Here is a 21,076-nt window from a genome sequence, read left to right as displayed (position 1 = left end):
ATGACTTATATTTATATACATTAATTCATTCCTCCATCTCTTGAATGAAATTTAATTTAATGTGATCTGCTTCAAATGTTTCTGTTTTTCGTTACAGATAGTAGTACATTTATTTTAACAGTGAGTGTAGAAGTCTCTATCACATCTTTGGAATAAAGGTGAATTCCCTCAACAACCCCAGTTTTCCTTTGTGAAAAATACCAGAAAGCATTTAACATTTTGGATTTTCGCTATAGCTCTGTAGGGTATGTTTTTAAAGTCTATCAATATTCTAATTTTTTTTAGCTAGGATATAAAGTAAAAATACTCATGGCATACACACACACACGCATATATACACACACACACACACACAGATACAAACTACACTACACTATATTCTCTCCCATGTCTCTATTGAATGTTCTGACCCAATATCCTCCTTTATCCTTGCATATTACACATGCTTTTATCAGTTTTGGTGCATGTTTAAAGTGGAGTTGTTAAATATGAAAAAAACCTATGATTCCTGCCTTGAGCCCATTTATGTCAGAATTTATATTTATACATTTACATGTACTGAACCATCCCTCCATCATTGGAATGAAATTGAAATGAATGTAATTTAATTCTTGTTACATTGCTGATTTCCTTCTGTCTATATTTTCTTTATTGTCTTTTCCTTAACAACTGCCTTAGTGTTGTTTTTCCCCTCAACACTCTTGAATGAGTTTATATTTTTCCTCAGGATGAAATATTCCTTCCAGTGTGTTCTGTAACATGGCTAAAATCATTTAGCCTGACTTATCCCAAATGATTTTTCTTTCTTCTTTGATTATCATAGTTTGTTGGTATGTTAATATTTTTCAGCAGGTCTTGATTTTCATAGGCTGAAATACATCTTTCTAAGCCCTCTGATCTTACATGATTTGCACTGAGAATTCAGCTGTGACACTGATGTATCTACTCTGCTTCCCTCTTGCTTGTTTCAGTACACTTTTTTTATTCTGTGTTGTGAGCTTTTACCTTTAATACAACATAGGATGTTTCTTCTCTGCTCTTGTCTATGTGATGTTCTCCCTACACTTTTGTATCTACTTGGAAATGTCTTTCTTAGGTTTGGAAAGTTTTCTTCTATGTTCTTATTGGGAATGTGTTATATGACTTTGACATGAAGATTTTTTCATTTCTCTATGCTGAAACTCACAGACTTTTTATTGATCTCCCAAAAGCCTTCACAAGTTTTACCTACCCTCTTGAGCAAACTGATCAGTAACCATAACTGAATGGTCCTATTCTTCTGTCTTGTCTCTCAGTCCTCATCTTTTCTCATATATTACTCATTTTTCTCTGATGTTTTCCACCGAATTTTATATTTGAGTTATTAAATTTTTCATTTCTGTCATCATCTCATTGTTTGTCTTCTGTATTCAATCATTTGTGAAATTTTATTTTAATATGTTTCCTCAATTTCCTTAATTCTTTCAGCATTTAGTATTTTCTTGGTAGTATTCAGAAGATAGGCATGTGTTATTTGAATTTTTTGAAAAAGATGAATAATCATTTTGATTTCTTTTTTTTTGTTTTGTTTTGTTTTCTTTTTTTTAAAATTTATTTATTTATTAAAGATTTCTGTCTCTTCCCCGCTCATTTTGATTTCTAATCTGGAGTTATGTCTGCTTATGTTCTTAAGGGTTGCTATTAACTTAATAATTATTGAAGGAAAATTGGTTTTCAACTTACTAGTGCTATACTGCTGAGATATTTCCATCAGAGTATGCATCAGAAGTTTTCTTTTTTGATGCATATTTTTTTATTTTATTAAAAATTTCCACCTCCTCCCATTTCTCCCCTCCTCCCCCTCCCTCTCCACTCCAATGAGCAGTCAGGATTCCCTGCCCTGTGGGAAGTCCAAGGTCCTCACCCATCCACCTAGGAATAGGAAGGTGAGCATCCAAACAGACTAGGCTCCCCAATGACAATACGTGCAGTAGGATCAAAGCCCAGTCCCATTGTCCTAGGCTTCTCATTCAGCCCTCATTGTTCCCCATGTTCAGAGAGTCCGGTTTGATCACATGCTCCATCAATCCCAGTCCAGCTGGCTTTGGTGAGCTCCCATTAGATCAGCCCCACCGTCTCAGTAGGTGGACGCACCCTCGCGGTCCTGACTTCCTTGCTCATGTTCTCCCTCCTTCTGCTCCTCATTTGGACTTTAGGAGCTCAGTTCAGAGTTCCATTGTGGGTCTCTGTCTCTATCTCCATCCATCACCAGATGGTGATATGCAAGATACTCATCAATATGGCTATAGGATAGAGCCATTTTAGGCTCCCTCTCTTCAGCTGCCCAAGGAACTATCTGGGGACATGTCCATGGACACTTGGGAACACCTCTAGAGTCAAGTCTCTTGCCAACCCTAAAATGACTCCCTTAATTAAGATATATACTTCCCTGCTCTCATAACCACCCTTCCTTCATCCCTACTGTCCCATTCCCCCAAGCTCTCCCCATCCTCCCCTTCTCACGTTTTTCTCCCCATCTCCCCTTAACCCCACCTCACCCCCAACCTGAAGTTTCCAATGTTTGCCTGGCAATCTTGTCTCCTTCCAATTTCCAGGAAAATAACTATGTTTTTCTGTATTTAGATTCTTATTTAGCTTCTCTAGGATCACGAATTATAGGCTCAATGTCCTTTATTTATGGCTAGAATCCACTTATGACTGAGTACATACCTTATTCATCTTTTTGGGTCTGGGTTACCTCACTCAGGATAGTGTTTTCTATTTCCATCCATTTTCATGCAAAATTCACAATGTCATTGTTTTTTGCCACTGAGTAGTACTCTAATGAGTTCCTATTCCACACTTTCTTTATCCATTCTTCTATTGAGGGGCATCCAGGTTGTTTCAAGGTTCTGGCTATTACAAATAATGCTGCTATGAACACAGTTGAACAAATGCTTTTCTAGTATGATAGGGTATCTCTTGGGTATATTTCTAAGAGTGGTATTGCTGGATCCTGGGGTAGGTTGATCCAGAATTTTCTGAGAAACAGCCACACTTATTTCCAAAGTGGTTGTACAAGTTCACATTCCCACCAGCAATGAATGTGTGTTCCACTTACTCCATATCCCATTGTGCAAAGGCTATCATTGGTGTTTTTGATTTTAGCCATTCTGATAGGAGTAAGATGGTATCTCAAAATTGTTTTGATTTGCATTTCCCTGATTGCTAAGGAGGTTGAACTGGACCATAAGTGTCTTTTGGCCATTTGAACTTTTCTTGAGAATTCTCTGTTCAGTTTAGTGTATCATTTTTTAATTGGGTTAATTAGCATTTTAAAGTCTAGTTTCTTGAGTTCTTTATATATTTTGGAAGTCAGACATTTGTCTGTTGCGGGGTTGGTGAAGATCTTCTCCCAGTCAGTAGGTTGTCTTTTTGTTTTAATGACAGTTTCATATGCTTTACAGAAGCTTCTTAGTTTTAGGAGGTCCCATTTATTCAATGTTGCCCTATTGTCTGTGCTACTGGGGTTATACGTAGGAAGTGTTTTCCTGTGTCCATGTGTTGTAGAGTACTTCTCACTTTCTCTTCTATCAGGTTCAGTGTGTTCAGATTGATATTGAGGTCTTTAATCCATTTGGACTTGAGTTTTGTGCATGGTGATAGATATGGATCTATTTTCATTCTTCTACAGGTTGACATCCAGTTATGCCAGCACCATTTGTTGAAGATGCTTTCTTTCTTCCATTGTATACTTTTAGCTCCTTTGTCAAAAATCAGGTGTTCATAGGTTTCAGAAGTTTCTTGTTGATTTAATTCATAGCATCTTTCTTCCTTCAGTGGGAGTGTTTTGTGTTAAATAAAGTCTAGCTATGAGTAGGGTTGAGATGAGTTTTCTCCTGTTAGCCTTGTGTTCAGGGCTCCACGATCTCCACTCAGTCATTCTCAGTCAGTTGATCAATGTCTTCAACATGAGTTGTTATCCATCAGTAAGACTGCCATAAAAATATATTAGTGGTTAATTAAGAAGCTATCTTTAGAAAGTCTTTAAGTTCCAAATGTTTTAGCAACTAAGGCATACTCAATTCTCTCTCTACTATTTAGCTATTTGTACTATAAGTGAGAAAAGAAGGAAAGAAAAGTAAGAAGTAAACTTTGGAGGAACTAGTGACTAGTTAGTTGAATGTTTCTTAGTAGGAAATAGAGGAGGTATGAGTATATAGAAAGAAAAAGATAGAGACAAGAAAAAGATGAGGGAACATGTGGAAATTTTGTTTAAATGTATACTGGAATCAGAAGATTAAAGCTGTGCACTCATATCATATAAAACAGTCTCATCTCTCAGAAAGCTGAGTCACAGAGATACTGGGAACGAGACCAATCTATGTTCTAAAAAGGAAGAAAGGTTATAGAAAAAGGTTTGTTAAACAAAAAAATCATATAACATAAAAGTGAGGAAAGCAGGAATCTATATTGGCATTGGACATGGTAAAAAATAAGGAATAGCTGTAGTGGAGAGTAAGACTGTGGAAAAATTGAGATAAGAAAATATCCTGGTCAGAATATCAGGTTACCTCACCAAAGGAGGACCCTCTGCATTATTCTCTTCACTAAGTCCTGCTCCAGAATATATTTGATGTTGAGTTTCATCATCAAGATGTGTCCTGGCTCTGCCTAATGAAGGTTATGGGTACCAGGAGGATGAGTGTGTAGTGGGGGCTATGACTATGTTTTAATGATTTTGTGAATGGTGTTTTTTTTGCTAATTTCACATTGGGCTTGTTTTGTTCTATTAAATATGCATACAATTAAGTAAAGGAGCAGGTTTTGTGTCAGTTGTACCGGTGAATGCATTGAATTCCTGAGGTAATGATACAGAGGCAGGATGATTGTAATTCTTGACCTACTAAGCCTAAGAGCAAGATTCTTCTTCAAACACAGGACCCAGGGATGGAACTTCGTGGCACCATGCTTGGCTAGCATACCTAATGCTGCTTATCTCACCACCAACAATGAAATTTTTGTTTATTTTATTCCAGATTATATTTAGTAATTTAGTCTGCTCCTCAAGAATGTTATTCTCCCCCTCAGCACTCAGAGGGATGTAATACTGACTGTGCCAGATCTCATGGTTGTAGCTTGTGTATCCTTGTATATTGATGCTGTACCCTGGTAGACATACAAACCTGCTTTTTGGTTATAGTTACTGAGGAGTGGTGAAGATAAAGAAAACAAGCTCTCATGGTCTCTATTTTTACTCAATGGGAAATATTTTCTCTGTAAATTTCTGTGTAAACTCTTTGTTTTCATAGACAATATTTTTTATCAAGTTAAGAGAATTCCCTGAACATTGAGACCCTGTTCTTAATTTTCAGATTATTTCATTCAAAGTGCTTGTGTGCAGCTTGATTTTATTCTATTTGTACCTCTTTGGATAGCATGCATCAAGGCGAAAGTATTTTATTGATGAAGTCTCCAATATTAGGTATAAGTCACATTTGATACAATTTTACTTTGCATGACATATTCTGGTATGACTAAGAAGATAGTATTAGCCTTTAAAATGAATTCTGAATCTTTCTGTAATTTTATAAGTTTTGGACATCTGTGAAGAATTGGTTTTGGTTTTCTCTAAATATTTTAGTAGAAGTCCATACTAAATTTCTGTGGAGAAAATGTATTTTTGTATACATGTTTTTATTAAGACTTCAACATCTTTACACTGACAAAGATATTTTTTCTCCTGTTATGTTTGATTCTATCTTAGGTCTGTAGGTCCTGACACTCTAGGCAATATTTGCATGGTCTTACTCTCCTGCCCAAGTAATCCTGAAGAATAGGGAGAAAAGGATGATAGGAGACAAAGGAGTCAAAAACATTACAAGAAAACTCACAGAATCAAATAACCTGGACTCATATGGGCTCACAGGGACTGAACTGCCAATGAGAAAGCCTGTATGGGACTGATCTAGGCACTCTGCATGTATGTTACAGTTGTGTAGCATGATCCTCTTGTGGAACTCCTATCAGTAGGAACAAAGGCTGTCTCCAACACTTTTACTCACTTTTGGGAACCTACTCCTCATACTGGGTCACTTTGCCCAGCCTTAATGTATAGGGAGGTGCTTAGTCTTACTGCAACTTTATATGCCTTGTTTTGTTGACAGTCATGGGAGACCTGCCCTTTTAAACAGAAAAGAAGGTGGAACAGATTGCAGGGTGTGAACAAGGAGTGCGGGGCGGTATTTGGAGGAGAGGAATGAGGAGATACTGCAGAAAGGATATAAAATAAATAAATAAATTTATTTTAAAGATTTAACATATTAAGATGTGATATATAAGCTTTATGTATATTGCAATTGTATTTTTTTAGCTTGTTTCTGCCAATTTTGTTTCTGTCACATGATTTGATTGTTTTATTTTTTAATTATACAGTTTTTAACATTGATGAATAAAGTAACTGCCAATAGGTTAAGTTAACATTTTCATCATGGTATTTCTTTTTCTCTATAGCACTCTTTCCATTCCTTAAAGGACTGTATGAAAAGTTAAATATCTGCATTTTTCCTAGTGATGCTACAAGTTTTTTACGAAATTTTGTGAATAAAGCAAAAAACGATCGGCTAAAAGATAACCAGGAGGTAAAATGTATAAAAAATTTACTTCAATTTCAAGGCAATTCTGTCACATGTCAAAAATTCCCTATGGAAAATTTCATTAAGATATTTGATGAATTCATTCTGTTTAATCTGTGTTGTGGCTTGCCATCAAGTTGGGCAATTTCTTTGAGCATTGAGAGTACCACTTGAATAACACAGTTTTGCCTAATGAGACCAGTACATGGCAGAAAGTTACTGTCAGTAAGATGCCAAAGAATCAGTATCTAATCAATTTTTTATTACTCTAGATATTTAGAATATTTGCACATAATCACATAAAATCCAACTTCAGAAACAGCCATCAATAAATATGGGATATTATTTAAGAATATGTTAAGTAAACTACAGGTTGATATTCAGGACTTTTTGCTAAACAAATGCATATGACAGAAAATGAAACTGGCCACCATCCAGTCAGGGGTCTGTCATCAGTAACTTCAGATGCTCAGAATGAGGAAAAGCCCCGAGACAAGGTGTTGGACATGGGAGCATGATACTAGAGTATGATAGACTTCTTGTTCTCCAAAATCTGTATTTAACAGTTTTTGTAACCAGTGATTTGGGCAAATTTAACCATAGACTGGCCTTAAATAAGTCATTATTCATAAAAGAACTTAAGTTCTCCATTTCATATTCATTTTGGCTTAACATGCAACTTTTGACTTTGATATTTCTGTCTCTTGTAAGCACCGAGTGGATTTTCTTCAGCTGATGATGAACTCCCAGGATTTGAAAGATGTGAAGTACCATAAAGGTAATAAAGGCTGCTTTACAGTCTAAGGAGAAGCACAGAGGGAGAGACTTGTCTTTGAAATGTTGACTGGGTCATTTAAGCAGAGAAGGCATCCTGTTAAATTGCAACGAGACATAGACATGTACTTTAAAAGCATCAGTCTGAGGAACTTTCTAAAATCATGGAGTATATGCATAAAGAAAATACCGAATTATTGTACATTCCGTCTATGACAGGAAAGCCACAACCATGCATTCTCAACAGCACAAATGCCTAAACAAGACCTAAATTGTCCCAACAACAGCTGACATTCCAACATAGCTGGGTAAAATCTCATGAAAACCCACTTTAGATCAAGAGATACAGATAGATAACAACAGCTGAGAGAGAGATTATAGGTTTTCACCAGGGATGAGTCCATGATTGTTTGTCCAATACTAAATGGTCAGCCCAGAAACAAATACAAGAGGGCTAGGCAAAACTCAGCACATTGTATTTATATGATTTTTTTATTTCTATATTAATAAAAATTGTTAAAGTACTCCTTGCTAAATTTGGGGGAAATTGTGTGACATTAGAATTGGAGGAGTGAGGAGAAAAAAAAGGAAATGAAGTAATATTTTAATTAAAAAATTAAAATCTGAAGACCTATTTTGATTATGTCTTTCATACCCCAAAAGCCTTCAATAATACGGGGTCACCTGCATCAGTCCAATGATGAGTCTCAGCCTCATAAAGAGCCACTGAATCAGATCCTCTACCTGCAAATCTGTTTCCACAGCATCCAAACAGGAAGTACAGTCTCAAATACTACCCTCACTACATTTCAATCACTGGAAGTGTGTTCTCTAGCCCAAGGGACTGTGGAAATGTTTTTTTCCTTTTACAATAACATAGTACATTAAAGAAGAAAACTGGTGTTTATAACATGTTTCCTCTCTAATGTTTTATTCACTGTGTTTTGATTTAGTATTTCAGAGTAATGCTTCTATTCATACATTAGTACCTCAAAGTATCTTTTGGAAATTTTTAATATTAAATCCCATTGTTAATTGCATATTTGAAGTCAGTAACAAATTTTGGTACTTTTAAAAACAATTTGTAATTTTAAATATATTGTGATCATATTCTTTCCATCTCACAAGGCCTTCCAGATCTCCATACACATCCAACTATATTTTTTTCATAAGAGCGAATAAAAAAACAATGTAAGAACAAAATTACCCCAAATCAGTAAAATAAATAAAACTATACAAAAAAAATCAAACACCAAATTAACCTAATCAAAGCACGCATGTACATGAACAGACACGCATGTGCACGCGCACCCATGTGCATGCGTACACACACACACACACACACACACACACACACACACACAAATTCACTCACAAACTGAGGTGTCCATTATATGTTGGGCATCTACTCCTGAACATGAGGCATGCTCTGAAGTAGTTGATATGTGCAGTATCATTCTACTGAAGAAAACTGATATTCCCTCCCCCAACAGGACAGTTCAGTTGTTACCTTTTCACCAGTAGCTAGGTTTTTATCTTTTCATTCATAATTTTAATGTAACAAAATAAACTATAATAAGATAAAACAAAAACTAACATATCAAAGTTGGGAAAGACAAGCCAACAGAAAAACACAAGAGTCAGAAACCACTCTTTTGCACACTCAGGAATCCCACAAAAATATAAAACTGGGAACCATAATATATGAAGAGAAGAACTAGTGGAGGCCCATGGAGGCCCTATCCATGCTGCCTCAGTCTTTGTGAGTTCTATGAGCTTTGTTCATGTTGATTTCAAAGTCCTTGTATTCTTGTTTTTTCAACCTCCCCTGGCTCTTATACTTTTCTTGACTTCTTTTTGATGGAAGTAGCTGAGTCTTGAAGAAAGGTATTTAGTGGAGACATCCCCTTTAGAGCTGAATATTCCAAAGACTGTCACTCTCTGTCTAATATCTGGCTATGGTTCTCTACATTTATTCCTACATGCTGCAGGAGGCGGCTCTCTGAAGATGACTGATCAAGGCACTGATCTACAAGAATAGTGAAATATCAATGAGTCAATTCATTTCTTTTCTATTACACCAGTATTGTTGAATTTTGCCCTTGATCCCCACTCTATCTAGTCCCAGGTTGTTGGTCAATTGAACAGCGCCAAGTCTTGGTTCCATCTCATGAAGTAGGTCTTAAGTCAGATGAGTTATTAGTTTTTACTCCCACAAGTATTGTATCAACATTGTTCTGCATATCTGGCAGGCAGAACATCATTATAGATAAAGTGCAGAGTATCTTACTGTACCAAATATGGTAGAATAAAATAGGTGAAGTGTCTATGTAGGCATCAGTCTTGGTAATTGACACACAATGTCTAATTTTATTTTAGCTCTTTCTGATATGGAGATCATGGCCCAATCAATCACATTTATTTTTGCCGGCTATGATACTACAAGCACTACTCTTTCCTTTATTATGTATTTGCTGGCAACTCATCCTGATGTCCAAAAGAAGCTCCAGCATGAGATTGATTTAGCCCTACCCAAGAAGGTGAGTTGATAGTGCCTGGAGATAGAGGGAAAAGGTGAAACCTCAACTTGAAAAAATTCCATACTTGCATTTGGAATCATAGTTAGTACAGTAAGAACTGATTCTTTCAGCAATAGTGTCTGAAAATTCGACAGAGGGAAAGTATATGTACAGAAAAATTAATCTCTGTAAATCTGTACAGAGCCTGTGACATCCACTATTTCTAACTACATAACACAGTCTAAACCATGCATAAAATCTCTTCAGATTTTTAATGATAAGCACGTGTCAGACAAGTATTTTATTTAAACTTAAACGGATGTTCTGCCTACATACCTGTATCTGTTTTTCATGTTCATGTCTGAAATGTGAGTAAGCCAGAAGAGGGCATCAGATTCCCAGGAACTAGAGTTCTAGGAAATGCTCACCATGTGGGTACTGTGACCTGAGCCCACATCCTCTGCAAGAACCAACAATGCTGTTGTCCACTGAGGCATTCCCCTAGAACCTCAAACAAGTGACCTGACACGTCTAATATTTTTAGTGGGAATGCTGTGGTCTGACTGCTGTTAATGGACCCTTGTGTTGTCTCTGTTGGGCAGACTGATTCAGCTATTCTCATTATTGCTCACATAATTCAGTTTGAACAAAGCAGATCATGGCGGCTTTCAAGCTACACTGTTCACCTCTACATTATGGTAGCTTCAGTATTCACAAAGTGACAGCTACATATCATATAAGCTGTTTTCTCATCTCTGCCCAAAATTGGATGCAATGAGGTGTGAGGTACTTACTGTGGGACAACAGTTTTATCCTGTAAACATTTGTTCCTTGACCTGTTTAATAAAATGCTGATTGGCCGGTAGCCAGGCAGGAAGTATAGGTGGGGCAATAAGAACAGGAGAATTCTGGGAAGATGATCCTGCAGTCTGCAGTCGTGACCGAGACACAGAAGAAGCAAGATGTGACTGCGTTGCCAAAAAAGTACAAAGCCATGTGGCTAACAGACAAGAATTATGGCTAATGTAAGGTATGAGAATTAGTAAGTAAGAAGCCTGAACTAATGCGGTAATCAGTTTATAACTAATGAAGACCTCTGTGTGATTTGTTTGGGACTTAATGACTGCGGGAACCGGGCAGGACAGAAACCTCAGTCAACAAGGTACCTATATTCTGGGACCGGCTATGTTGTCAGTGAGGTGCACTCAAAGCATCTTCAGGCTTGATCCTCATCCTCTGTTTTTGTTTCATTATATCACTGTAACAAATACAATGGTCCAAAACAACTATGGGAAGTAAACAATTACATCAGCTTATGTTTTCACAGGATAATCTCTCACTGAGGAAAGTCAATAAGGGAACTCAAGACAGTCGCTTATAGACAGGGCTGCTTGCCACGCCACTCAGCACTGCTTCTGACCAAGATACTACCTCACAGCCAATGAAGCAGAGCATGGACTATGGAGGATGCTGGCTGCTCTCTGGTCCACTCATGGACCATCATTTAGATGTTCTCCTACAACCCAAGTTTATCCATAAGGATACAGTACCACTTGCAATTGGTGGGACCCTGCTACATCAATGAACCATCAGGACTACTCTCCCAGATATACACAAACAAATCTAATCTAGTAATTTCTAACCTTTAATCTAGACCTCCTCAGGTGACTAGGCTGTGGGATATTGGAAGTTTAAAATTTATTAGAACACCATTTTAAGCACCAGTGGAAGTTCTTTTTCAGGAACTAAGCATAGAGTTGTTTGGACTTTTCAGTAGAATAGAAATTTTTGCTCAATTAGTCTCCATTTTTATCCATTTAACCATGATGAGTTTCAAAGAAAAAAGATCTTATTGATGCTAGTCACGGTAATTTCATATATTATTCCTGTTTACTTTGGCATTGATTAATAAGAACATTCAAATTGCTCATTTATAGTAATATTAAATTTAAACACAGGATTTAAAAACTGTGAATTATCATCTGAAAGGATTGATATGGAGTTTTAAAAAAGAAATTACAATTCTTTACATTATATTTCCACATTCTGAACTGGTGGCCTCCTTCCTTTATAAGTTATCACACCCTCAATAACTAATTTATGTTGAAGAGATTGACATCATATGCCATTCACTATTACTGAAAAGGAAAATCATGCAAAAGAACACTGAAGATTTGGACCTAAGTATAAGCTTCTCTGAATATTCTTCAGTATTCACTTCTTTATGTATTTCAGTGGCCCTTTAGCATGTCAACACACGTGACTATTGTAAACATATCAGTGATAAATCCAGCCACTAATATGGTTGAATGAGCAGTTCCTACAAACATAAAAGTACTCTATTAGTTTGGCATGAAAGTTAGTTTCAAATATCAAATTAGCAAAATCTTGTTTTTTAATCTTCCTAGGCACCTGCCACTTATGAAGCTCTGCTAGAGATGGAATATCTTGACATGGTAGTGAGTGAAGCTATGAGATTATACCCTGTTGCTAACAGGGTTAGCAGAATCAATAAGAAAGATGTTGAAATCAATGGTATACTCATTCCCAAAGGGACTGTGGTGATTATGCCGGTTTATGCTCTACACCAAGATCCAAAATATTGGCCAGAGCCTGAGCAGTTCCGTCCTGAAAGGTATGAGGACTCAGAAAGGGGGAATGTACACAGAATAAGACTTCTCTAAGAAGGTTAATATGCTCAGTTTCATTCTCTCCTATATTCCTCTCTCCATACTTCTTCAAGTACATAACCTCTTTTTTTTTCTCAAATTATTATTTAGGTGCTCATATGTATCGGTATGGATATATATATATATATATATATATATATATATTCCAATAAAGAACCTGTCTAATTCATATCATGCTCCTCATATGAAAATGATAGTTAAAGATAGATGCAGTTAAATTAGGAGACCAAAAATTTATACATACAGTCACCTCTATCATGAAGTTCTGGATGCCTAAGGTATTGCATTTTTAGCCGTGTGTCTCTGGTGTTGGCAGTTGTTCTCCGTATAGTGCTTATTAGACAAGAAGAATTGACTTGCTCCTGTTTTCTGATCAGGTTGATTCTATGTCCCATCTATATAGCCACCACATATACACACTTTATCTTAGTGACTATAGAATCAGACAGCATTCATTATTCATTTCTATTGTTTTTCCAACTTTCAGATAATATAGACTCAGGGAGCATCAGTGACTAGGCTAGGAAGTGAGGAATGAAAAAGTTAAAAAGATATTGTTACTGTCCAGGTATTGGTAATACATGCCTTTAATTCCAGCACTCAGGAGGGAGAGGCAGGCAGATCTCTATGAGTTTGTGGCCAGCCAGGCCTTCAGAGCAAGTTCCAGGACAGGTGCCTAGGCTACTCAGAGAAACGCTGTCTAAAGAAAAGAAAAGAAATATTATGATTGTAATCAAACATAGTATAGAAGAAGTCTACAGAAACCCCAGTGTCTATCATGTGTGTGTATGTACTCTTCCCCAAGAGTTTTCCACCAAGCTCCACTTGTACACACAAACCAATACAACCTTCACCTGACCCCAAAGCTGTTCTATAAAATAGCTTAGAAATTGTTTCATAATCTTCCTTGATACTTAATAACTCTCACAGAATAGATGGTTAAAAGTCTTCTAGAGCATTTCCAGAATCAGCATTTCTCCTATGGGAAGGATGGACACAAAATTCAGGGATAACAGAGTAGAGAAGCAGCTGTGTCCTTGCTACCTACTTCACTGAATGACTTTTGGAGGTGGGTGAGGGAGTCACAGATTTTGTGAAAAAACCGTAATGAGGATAAATGGGGCTGAAGAGAAAGAGGATGAGGAAGAGGAAAGAGATTAGGCTGACTAGAAACAATTACAGGAAGAAAAGAGAGGATGGTGAGGAGATTAGGGATTGGAATAGAAACAATTCATTCCTAACATGTATCTCCTCCATCCACAGTGAACAAATCTCCAACTCAAGTGTCAGGGAAATTCCTTCCTTCTGCCCCACAAGTTCTTTGTAATTGCACACTGATAACACACAACATCTTTAATATTTTAAATTTCAAAGACACGTTTCATTCCAATGAGCATTCATGACACATCATCTTCTTAACATTAGGAGATCCTTTACCGTAAAGTTATAGAAAGAATATTAAACTACAAATCTCATAATGAATTAAACACCCCATGACTGGAATATTGAACACCCTGAAGTTCCCTGTATGATGCTGGCAGAGGGATGTAAGTGAAAACTGCAAACATGTTGCTCTTGTGCATTTCGTGTTTCATTATTTATGTTCTTGTTCAATTGTGATACCAGGTTCAGCAAGGAAAATAAAGATAGAATTAATCCTTGCACATACCTGCCTTTTGGATATGGGCCTAGAAGCTGCATTGGCATGAGGTTTGCTCTCATTAACATGAAGCTTGCTATTGTCAAAATGCTGCAGAACTTTTCCGTGCTGCCTTGTGAAGAAACAGAGGTGAGACAGAACATATTCTTTTAGTGATATTTTTATTTTTTAATTTATAAGCATTTCATAAATTTGTATATATATAATATACACACTTTATTTATATATAATGTATAAAAGTATACAGAATATGTATAAGATATATTGAATATATGTATATATTTATATATGGATTATACTGTTTTATTTTTACCTAATGTTTTCTTTATTGAGAGATCTGTATAAAACCATGTGTGGGCTCCTGAGCCATTGAGTTCTGGAGCAATAAGTCTTTATCTAAGTTTAAATGAAAGATCATGAGTATTAAATGAAGATATTCCTTATATGATTATGTATAGTATTATTGAAACCAAGTAATTTTTCTTGTTACCATTACATTAGTATTCTACAATTAATAGACTTTGTTATGGATTTTTTATACTTGTATATATCGTACATGGAACAGACTTTTTTTTATTCGCCTCTGATAAAATATATCCTCACCATAGACTCCTCTCTCAATATTCCCCTTCTCCAAGTCCCCCTCACTTCACTTATCCCCAAGATCCACTAATCTTCCATTTCCCTTCAGAAAAGAGCAAACCTCCTAGGGATATCAACTGAACAAGGCATAACGAGATGCAATGAGACTAGGCATAAACTCTTATAGCAAGGCTGGGTGGAACAACCCAGAGACACAAAATCTGCCCCCCGAGCAGGAGAAAGAGTCAGAGAATCCATTCCTACTCCCACTTTTAGGAGTTCCTCAGGAACCCCAAGGTAAACAATCACAGCATGTGTGCAACAGGCCTAGTACAGACCCATGGAGGCTCTGTGATTGCTGCCTCAGTCTCTAAGCCCCTAAGGATACATGTTCACCAGTATCCTTGACCCCGCTGGCTCCCGTAACCATGGAACAGATTTTTAAAGTTTAAATATTTATTAATTTTTAAATGAATTAATAGAAATAACCTGAAACATATATATATATATGTATATATATATATATATATATATATATATATATATATATATATATTCATTTCCAAGAGGTATAATGGTCTTTTTATTATCCTTGTGTCATATCAGAATGTCTGTCCAAATCCTTCACCAATCCAGAGACTTTCAAAGTTCCACAGTAATTCCCATATAGAAACACAGACAAAAATCCATGCATTATACCATTATTCATGAATATGAAAGACTCCTTTGCTTAGCCATTTTATGCACTTTTCCACGTATTTTAGGGACTCTGGTCTAGACAATTGGCATCCACCTACGTTCTTATATATCCATGTGTTTTCTTTCCTTCTTCATTCATCATTATATCTTATCCTGCAAGTTCAAATCAACCAAGCTACATCCAAGCCAAGAACTTTCAGTAGGTTTTCTCTGTGAAATTTACTCCCGTCTTTTAGATATGCTATCTTCAGGCTGCCACTGTCCCTACCCCTATATCCCATTAACTAACACATGCACTTTCCATTTTTATTTTCTCTGTATTCATTAAAGCATCCTCTATTTCTAAATCACCTAATTTTCTTCTTTCCAAAACTTAAAATGATTCTTTAAAGACTTTTTGTATATTAAAATCCACCAATAAATACATTGAAACATCTTAAAACTATTCTAAATATAAAAAATTTACAAAATTATTTTAATAGATGCATTTCTTTATATATCCTTTTAAATGTTTAATTAATTATTGAAGAATTCATACATTTCATTTTGATAACATTCACTTTTTTATTACAATTTAACCCATGACCACCCTTACCTTTTGTCACACTCAATGTTGTGCTCTATCTCCATTTTTTCTCCTTAATATTTAAGTCAATCAAGCCTATTTTGTGTTAGATGATTGCTCTTATTTTGGGGTCTGGTCTTGAACCTTGCTGATTTAAGAGAGGTTGCAGCCATAAAGAAAACAGCCTGCATTTCACAGCAGTGATGAAAGAGTAAAGGTCCTCAGCCTAGGGATACAAGCACACGATTATGAGTTGAGTTTACACATGTTCTTCTGGGAAATACACCTGATAATTTAAGATGAAAAAACCCTCATTTTGAAGGGTGTTGGGAGAAATCTCCCAGTCTCAATAATTCAGGCCAACAGATAAAATCAGCAAGAGGTGTCTTTATTGAATACACAGGCACCTGTGGGTACAACAGCAGCTTACGACAACTGAGCACTCTGGGAAAATTCAAACAGCATATTTATATGGAAAAATGATTACATAAGAGAGTAGTATAGCACAAGCATTTCACTGGCTCTCAAATTGGTGGGCTTAGCTCATCCTGGGAATGGCCCCATGTCTATTCTTGAATTTCCCTGGAAAACCATAAAGCCAGATAAAACACCCTGCAGCGAGTTGACAGTTTAAATAGGATATTTTGGAGGTGGGGGAGTATTCTCTCTCCTTAGTCCCGAAAAACCACAAAGCTAGATATAGCACTCTGCAGAAAGTTGACAATTTAGATAGAATGCTTGGGGGGGGGGGTGGAGTATTCTCTCTCCTTAGCCTAGTCAGTGAGTCTGCAACCCATAGATATCCAGTTTTAGCATTGGCTGAGCCTGGGGGCCCAGCTAAATTTTCAGAGAGTTTAACATAGTATGTGGGCATGGGGGTCTTTCAAGTATGGGGGTTCTTTCAAAGTCCTCAGACCTTTTCTGTGTGTACTTTAATGTGAGGTATTGCATTTAGAAATATGGTTGAAATGTTTCCTCTGAAAAGCTTAAGAATGTGTTGTCATTAACTTAAAGAAGCAATGCCCAAGAGGTTTAACATTATGATTTTTGTATTAAATGATGTTGAAGGAGCAGCAGGGCTGCGTCCTGCCACTCGGTTAGCTTTATACCCGAAATAATTACATGGAAACTGTATTCTTTTAAACACTGCTTGGCCCATTAGCTCTAGCCTCTTCTGGCTAGCTCTCTCATCTTGATTAACCCATATATAATAATCTGTGTACCACCACGAGGTGGTAGCTTACCAGGAAAGATTCAGCATGTCTTAGCCTGCGTCTGTCTCGGAGAGAAGAATCATGGTGACTGCCTGACTCAACTTCTTTCTCCGAGCAATCTCTCTGTCTACTCTGCCTACCTAATTTTCTGTCCTATTAAAGGGCCAAGGCAGTCTCTTTATTTAACCAATGAAATTAACACAAAACAGAAGATTCTCCCCCATCAAAATGACACTCAAAAGTCAGTAGATAATCATCATAGAAAAGGAATATAATATGGTCATTTTCCCTTTGGTGACATGAGGGTAGCTGTCTTTCTGTTCTATACACAAACACAATACAGATGGATGATTTTATTATGATCATAGGCAAGTTTAAGGCATCTAGGAATCTACAAGATGGCTCTAGCTACCTACAAAATGACTTTCTTAAACTAAGAGACAACCTGTTTGTACATTTTTATTCTCATATGGGATTCTTATTCTATTGGATGGCCATCTCTGCCACAAACTGACAGCAATATCATTTTAAAAATTAGTAAAATGAGTGAAAATTCCCTTTTAAGCACCATCCTTGAATAATAGAGATACAGAGAACTCACACCTTAAATATTCCAAAAGTCCTTCCATTATCATTAACCCACAAGTATCAGTTTGGAAGGTTTAGAAATTTCTTTAGAAATTGTACTTTTAGGCTGAACCCCAATTTCTGATCCTTAGTTTTTATTAATCGTACATCACCCTTGAGCTCAGATTTTGAGGAAAAATGAGAGCTGTAGATGGATAGCTGTGACTCTGAACACCACAGACAGATGGGAAGGCAAAGAGAAACAGATATGGAAGAAAGGCATAACCAGGGCTCCTGAGGGAGCATGTGAGTGCTTGCAAACCAGAAGTCATGAGACCAGCAGGGAGACTACCCACCACAGCAAACACTCTGATTCTGATGTGAATCATCGAAAACAGCAAGAGCTTTCTTGCCAGAAGCAAAGACCTGTATTTGGTTATAGTCCTCTCAGCTCACAGGTTAAGTAAGCTATTCACCTCTGTTGGGCAAGTTCTGGACCCTTATCTCCCACTGTGAGTTGAGAATGCTAGGGGCCAGGCCTCAGAAAGTGATTAGCATTTTCCCCTGTAAACATTTACATACCCTCAGCATTTCCTCACCTCTTCCTATCAGTTAGGGAGTCGAGTCTCCAGACATGACTCCAGCACCCTACCCATCCCTCCACTGCCCCACTTTTTAGGTATATAATGCTCCTGAAAAAAATAAAGTTGGTAGTTTGATCAGAATAAAAAAAAGAAATTGTTTAGTATTCAGGGTCAGACAATAGCATTTGCCATGTACAAAACCTACTTGTGGTTGTCTTTCCAGTTTACTGAATAAAACTTAACTTTATATAACCTGTTAAAATGTGTTTTCTATGTGTTCACAAATGTCCTTTACAAGGTTCAAACTTCTACACTTTAGTTAAAATTTAGATCACTAGGGAAGACATATAAAAATTTTATTTCAGGCCTTTTACAGAATAAGTGGTCAGTTTGTATGTTGAAGTATGAATAGATTGAAGCATGTTTCCATATTCCATACAAGTAATTCAAGATTCTTTGTGTTTGTCTTAGTAGGAGTCTCTATTTTGTGAAGAGACAACGTGATCATGGCAACTCCTATAGAACAACACATTTTTATTGAGGTTGTGTTTTATAATTTCAGAGATTTACTACTCTAGGGAGCAATGCAGCTGGCAGTATGGTGGTGTAAAGGCAGACATGGTGCCAGGGAAGTCTACATCTTAATCCAAAGGCAAGAGGAAGTGGCTTGAGACACTAGACACGACTTAAATATATGATACCTCAAAGCCCACCTCTACAGTGACATACTCCCTGCAAGACCACACATTCTTGAACAAGTCCACACCTCCTAATAATACCACCATCTTTGGTGGCCATGTTTTATCAAACCACCACATTGATAAAAAGTCATTTATTCACTTATAACGATAGATTTCTTTCTTTCTAGGAAGCAGTCCATGAGGGTCAGGGCGGTACAGAACATCCTATATATCTCAGCAAGCCTACATTTTGTATTCTGCCTCCCTCTTTTAAATCCTGAATGCTAGGGTAATAGCCATGTGATAACACAGGAATAAGTAGCTATTGTTCTTAATATGTTGGTTCTATCAGTCTTCTGTGGAATTTGATGATTCATTTAACTTACAAATATACTTTTTCAACTATTTTAGGTTCCCTTGAAATTAAGAAAGGCATTTCTTCTTACTCCAGAAAAACCTATTGTCTTGAAGATTATATCAAGAAAAGGAGACATAAATGAAGGTTGATTTTTATCTCTAGTTCTGATATGTTCTTCAGAGAGTGCATTCTAAGTACCTGGATTTTAATTTACTCCTCAAGAAAACCTAGACGAATATAACTCTAATCTACCACAGTTCATGACAGAATCTTCAATTATTTTTCATTGGCATGATAGAGTCTTGATTCTTGTGTATGAATGGAAAATGATTAATTAGCAATCCATATGTTCTTTCATATCAAAGTTTTCCCATGCCCAAAATAGTGCAATATGTTTCATTTCAAGTCTGATAAAGATTTTTCATTAATTTTGTTAGTATTGTTTCCATTATAAAATCCTTAATTTATCACTAATAGTTGAGTATTCCACCGATAATTATTCCTTACATTTTGATGAGTTTTAAGTTTCTGTGTTAACCAACATCCACTTCACAAATAAAGTCTTTTGTTTAGATCTGAGACATATACTAGTGTATTCAAAGAAGGCTCAAAGAAAAATAGAGCAAACATATGAGGAGAGATGTCTGATCCTGGAACCACGGTATCAGTCAAAAATGCCACTACCCTCTGTGGGGGGGGGGTGAGCTGCTCACAAACTGTGCATTCTATAAATTCCCATTCAGCGGCTCCAACTGTGAGGTCTCCATTTTTCTCATGGCACACTGGCCACCAGGCAACGAGGCCAAAGGGATCAGAAGTACATAACAGGGCTTTTACAGATGTGAGTATGAGAGAAAAAAATTCCTGAGTCAGTGTCGGTGAGACAACTTAATTTTATCTCAGGGAGTGATGGCACTATATAGGATGGGGACAAAAGCCAGGGAATCTTCTAGAAGGTGCTCATAGGAAGATTTATTTACATTTATCAGTAAAGTCCCATCATACAGATTGTAACACAACACATTTTAGGATATGGGCAGCAGGGGGAGAGAATTTGCAAGGAACTGTATTAAAGGTTACTCTTTTTTTGAGACAGAGTTTCTCTGTAGTTTTGGAAACTGTCCCAGAACCAGCTCTCGTAGACCAGCTTGTCCTTGAACTCACAGAGATCCATCTGCCTCTGCCTCTGCCTCTGCTTCTGCTAAGATTAAAGGTGTGCACCAACACAGCCTGGCTAAAGGTCACTCTTAAGATGTGTCAAGCATCTAAGTTCAGGGACAGCTTCCAAATAAGGTCAGGCAGAGAATAGGAAGCCATGCTTGGGGAAAGGATTTCTCCATTTGTGCAAAACTCAGAGATGTCTGGTCATGATGAACATCAGCTTTAAGCAGCAGGACTTCCCTATGACAAACAGTATGTTTAATGTCTTCTGCAATAAGATCTTACTCTCATGGTATGATTAGAAACCAAGAACAATTGCAGTATCCTGGTTTTTATGTGGTCTTCAGGACAACTCTGATGAACAATCTGAGTTTAGATATCTTACATCTGTTAATGGGCTATTTATTAG

General features: G+C 36.8%; 1 protein-coding gene across 1 annotated transcript in view; it reads left to right on the top strand.

Annotated features, from left to right (window-relative positions):
- Positions 1-19,665, top strand: part of LOC142851588 (cytochrome P450 3A6-like) — a 40,410-nt gene extending 20,745 nt beyond the window's left edge. The window contains exons 8-13 of the mRNA XM_075975392.1: positions 6,493-6,620; positions 7,326-7,392; positions 9,768-9,928; positions 12,316-12,542; positions 14,224-14,386; positions 19,560-19,665. Coding sequence (XP_075831507.1) covers positions 6,493-6,620; positions 7,326-7,392; positions 9,768-9,928; positions 12,316-12,542; positions 14,224-14,386; positions 19,560-19,655 — 842 coding nt within the window. The 3' untranslated portion in view covers positions 19,656-19,665. The remainder of the gene's footprint in view (positions 1-6,492; positions 6,621-7,325; positions 7,393-9,767; positions 9,929-12,315; positions 12,543-14,223; positions 14,387-19,559) is intronic.
- The last annotated feature ends 1,411 nt before the right edge of the window (positions 19,666-21,076 follow it).

This window comes from Microtus pennsylvanicus, chromosome 1 (assembly GCF_037038515.1).
Source record: "Microtus pennsylvanicus isolate mMicPen1 chromosome 1, mMicPen1.hap1, whole genome shotgun sequence".
NCBI lineage: Eukaryota > Metazoa > Chordata > Mammalia > Rodentia > Cricetidae > Microtus > Microtus pennsylvanicus.
The sequence above is the reverse complement of the archived record's forward strand: the minus strand, read 5'-3'. Positions and strand labels throughout refer to the sequence as shown.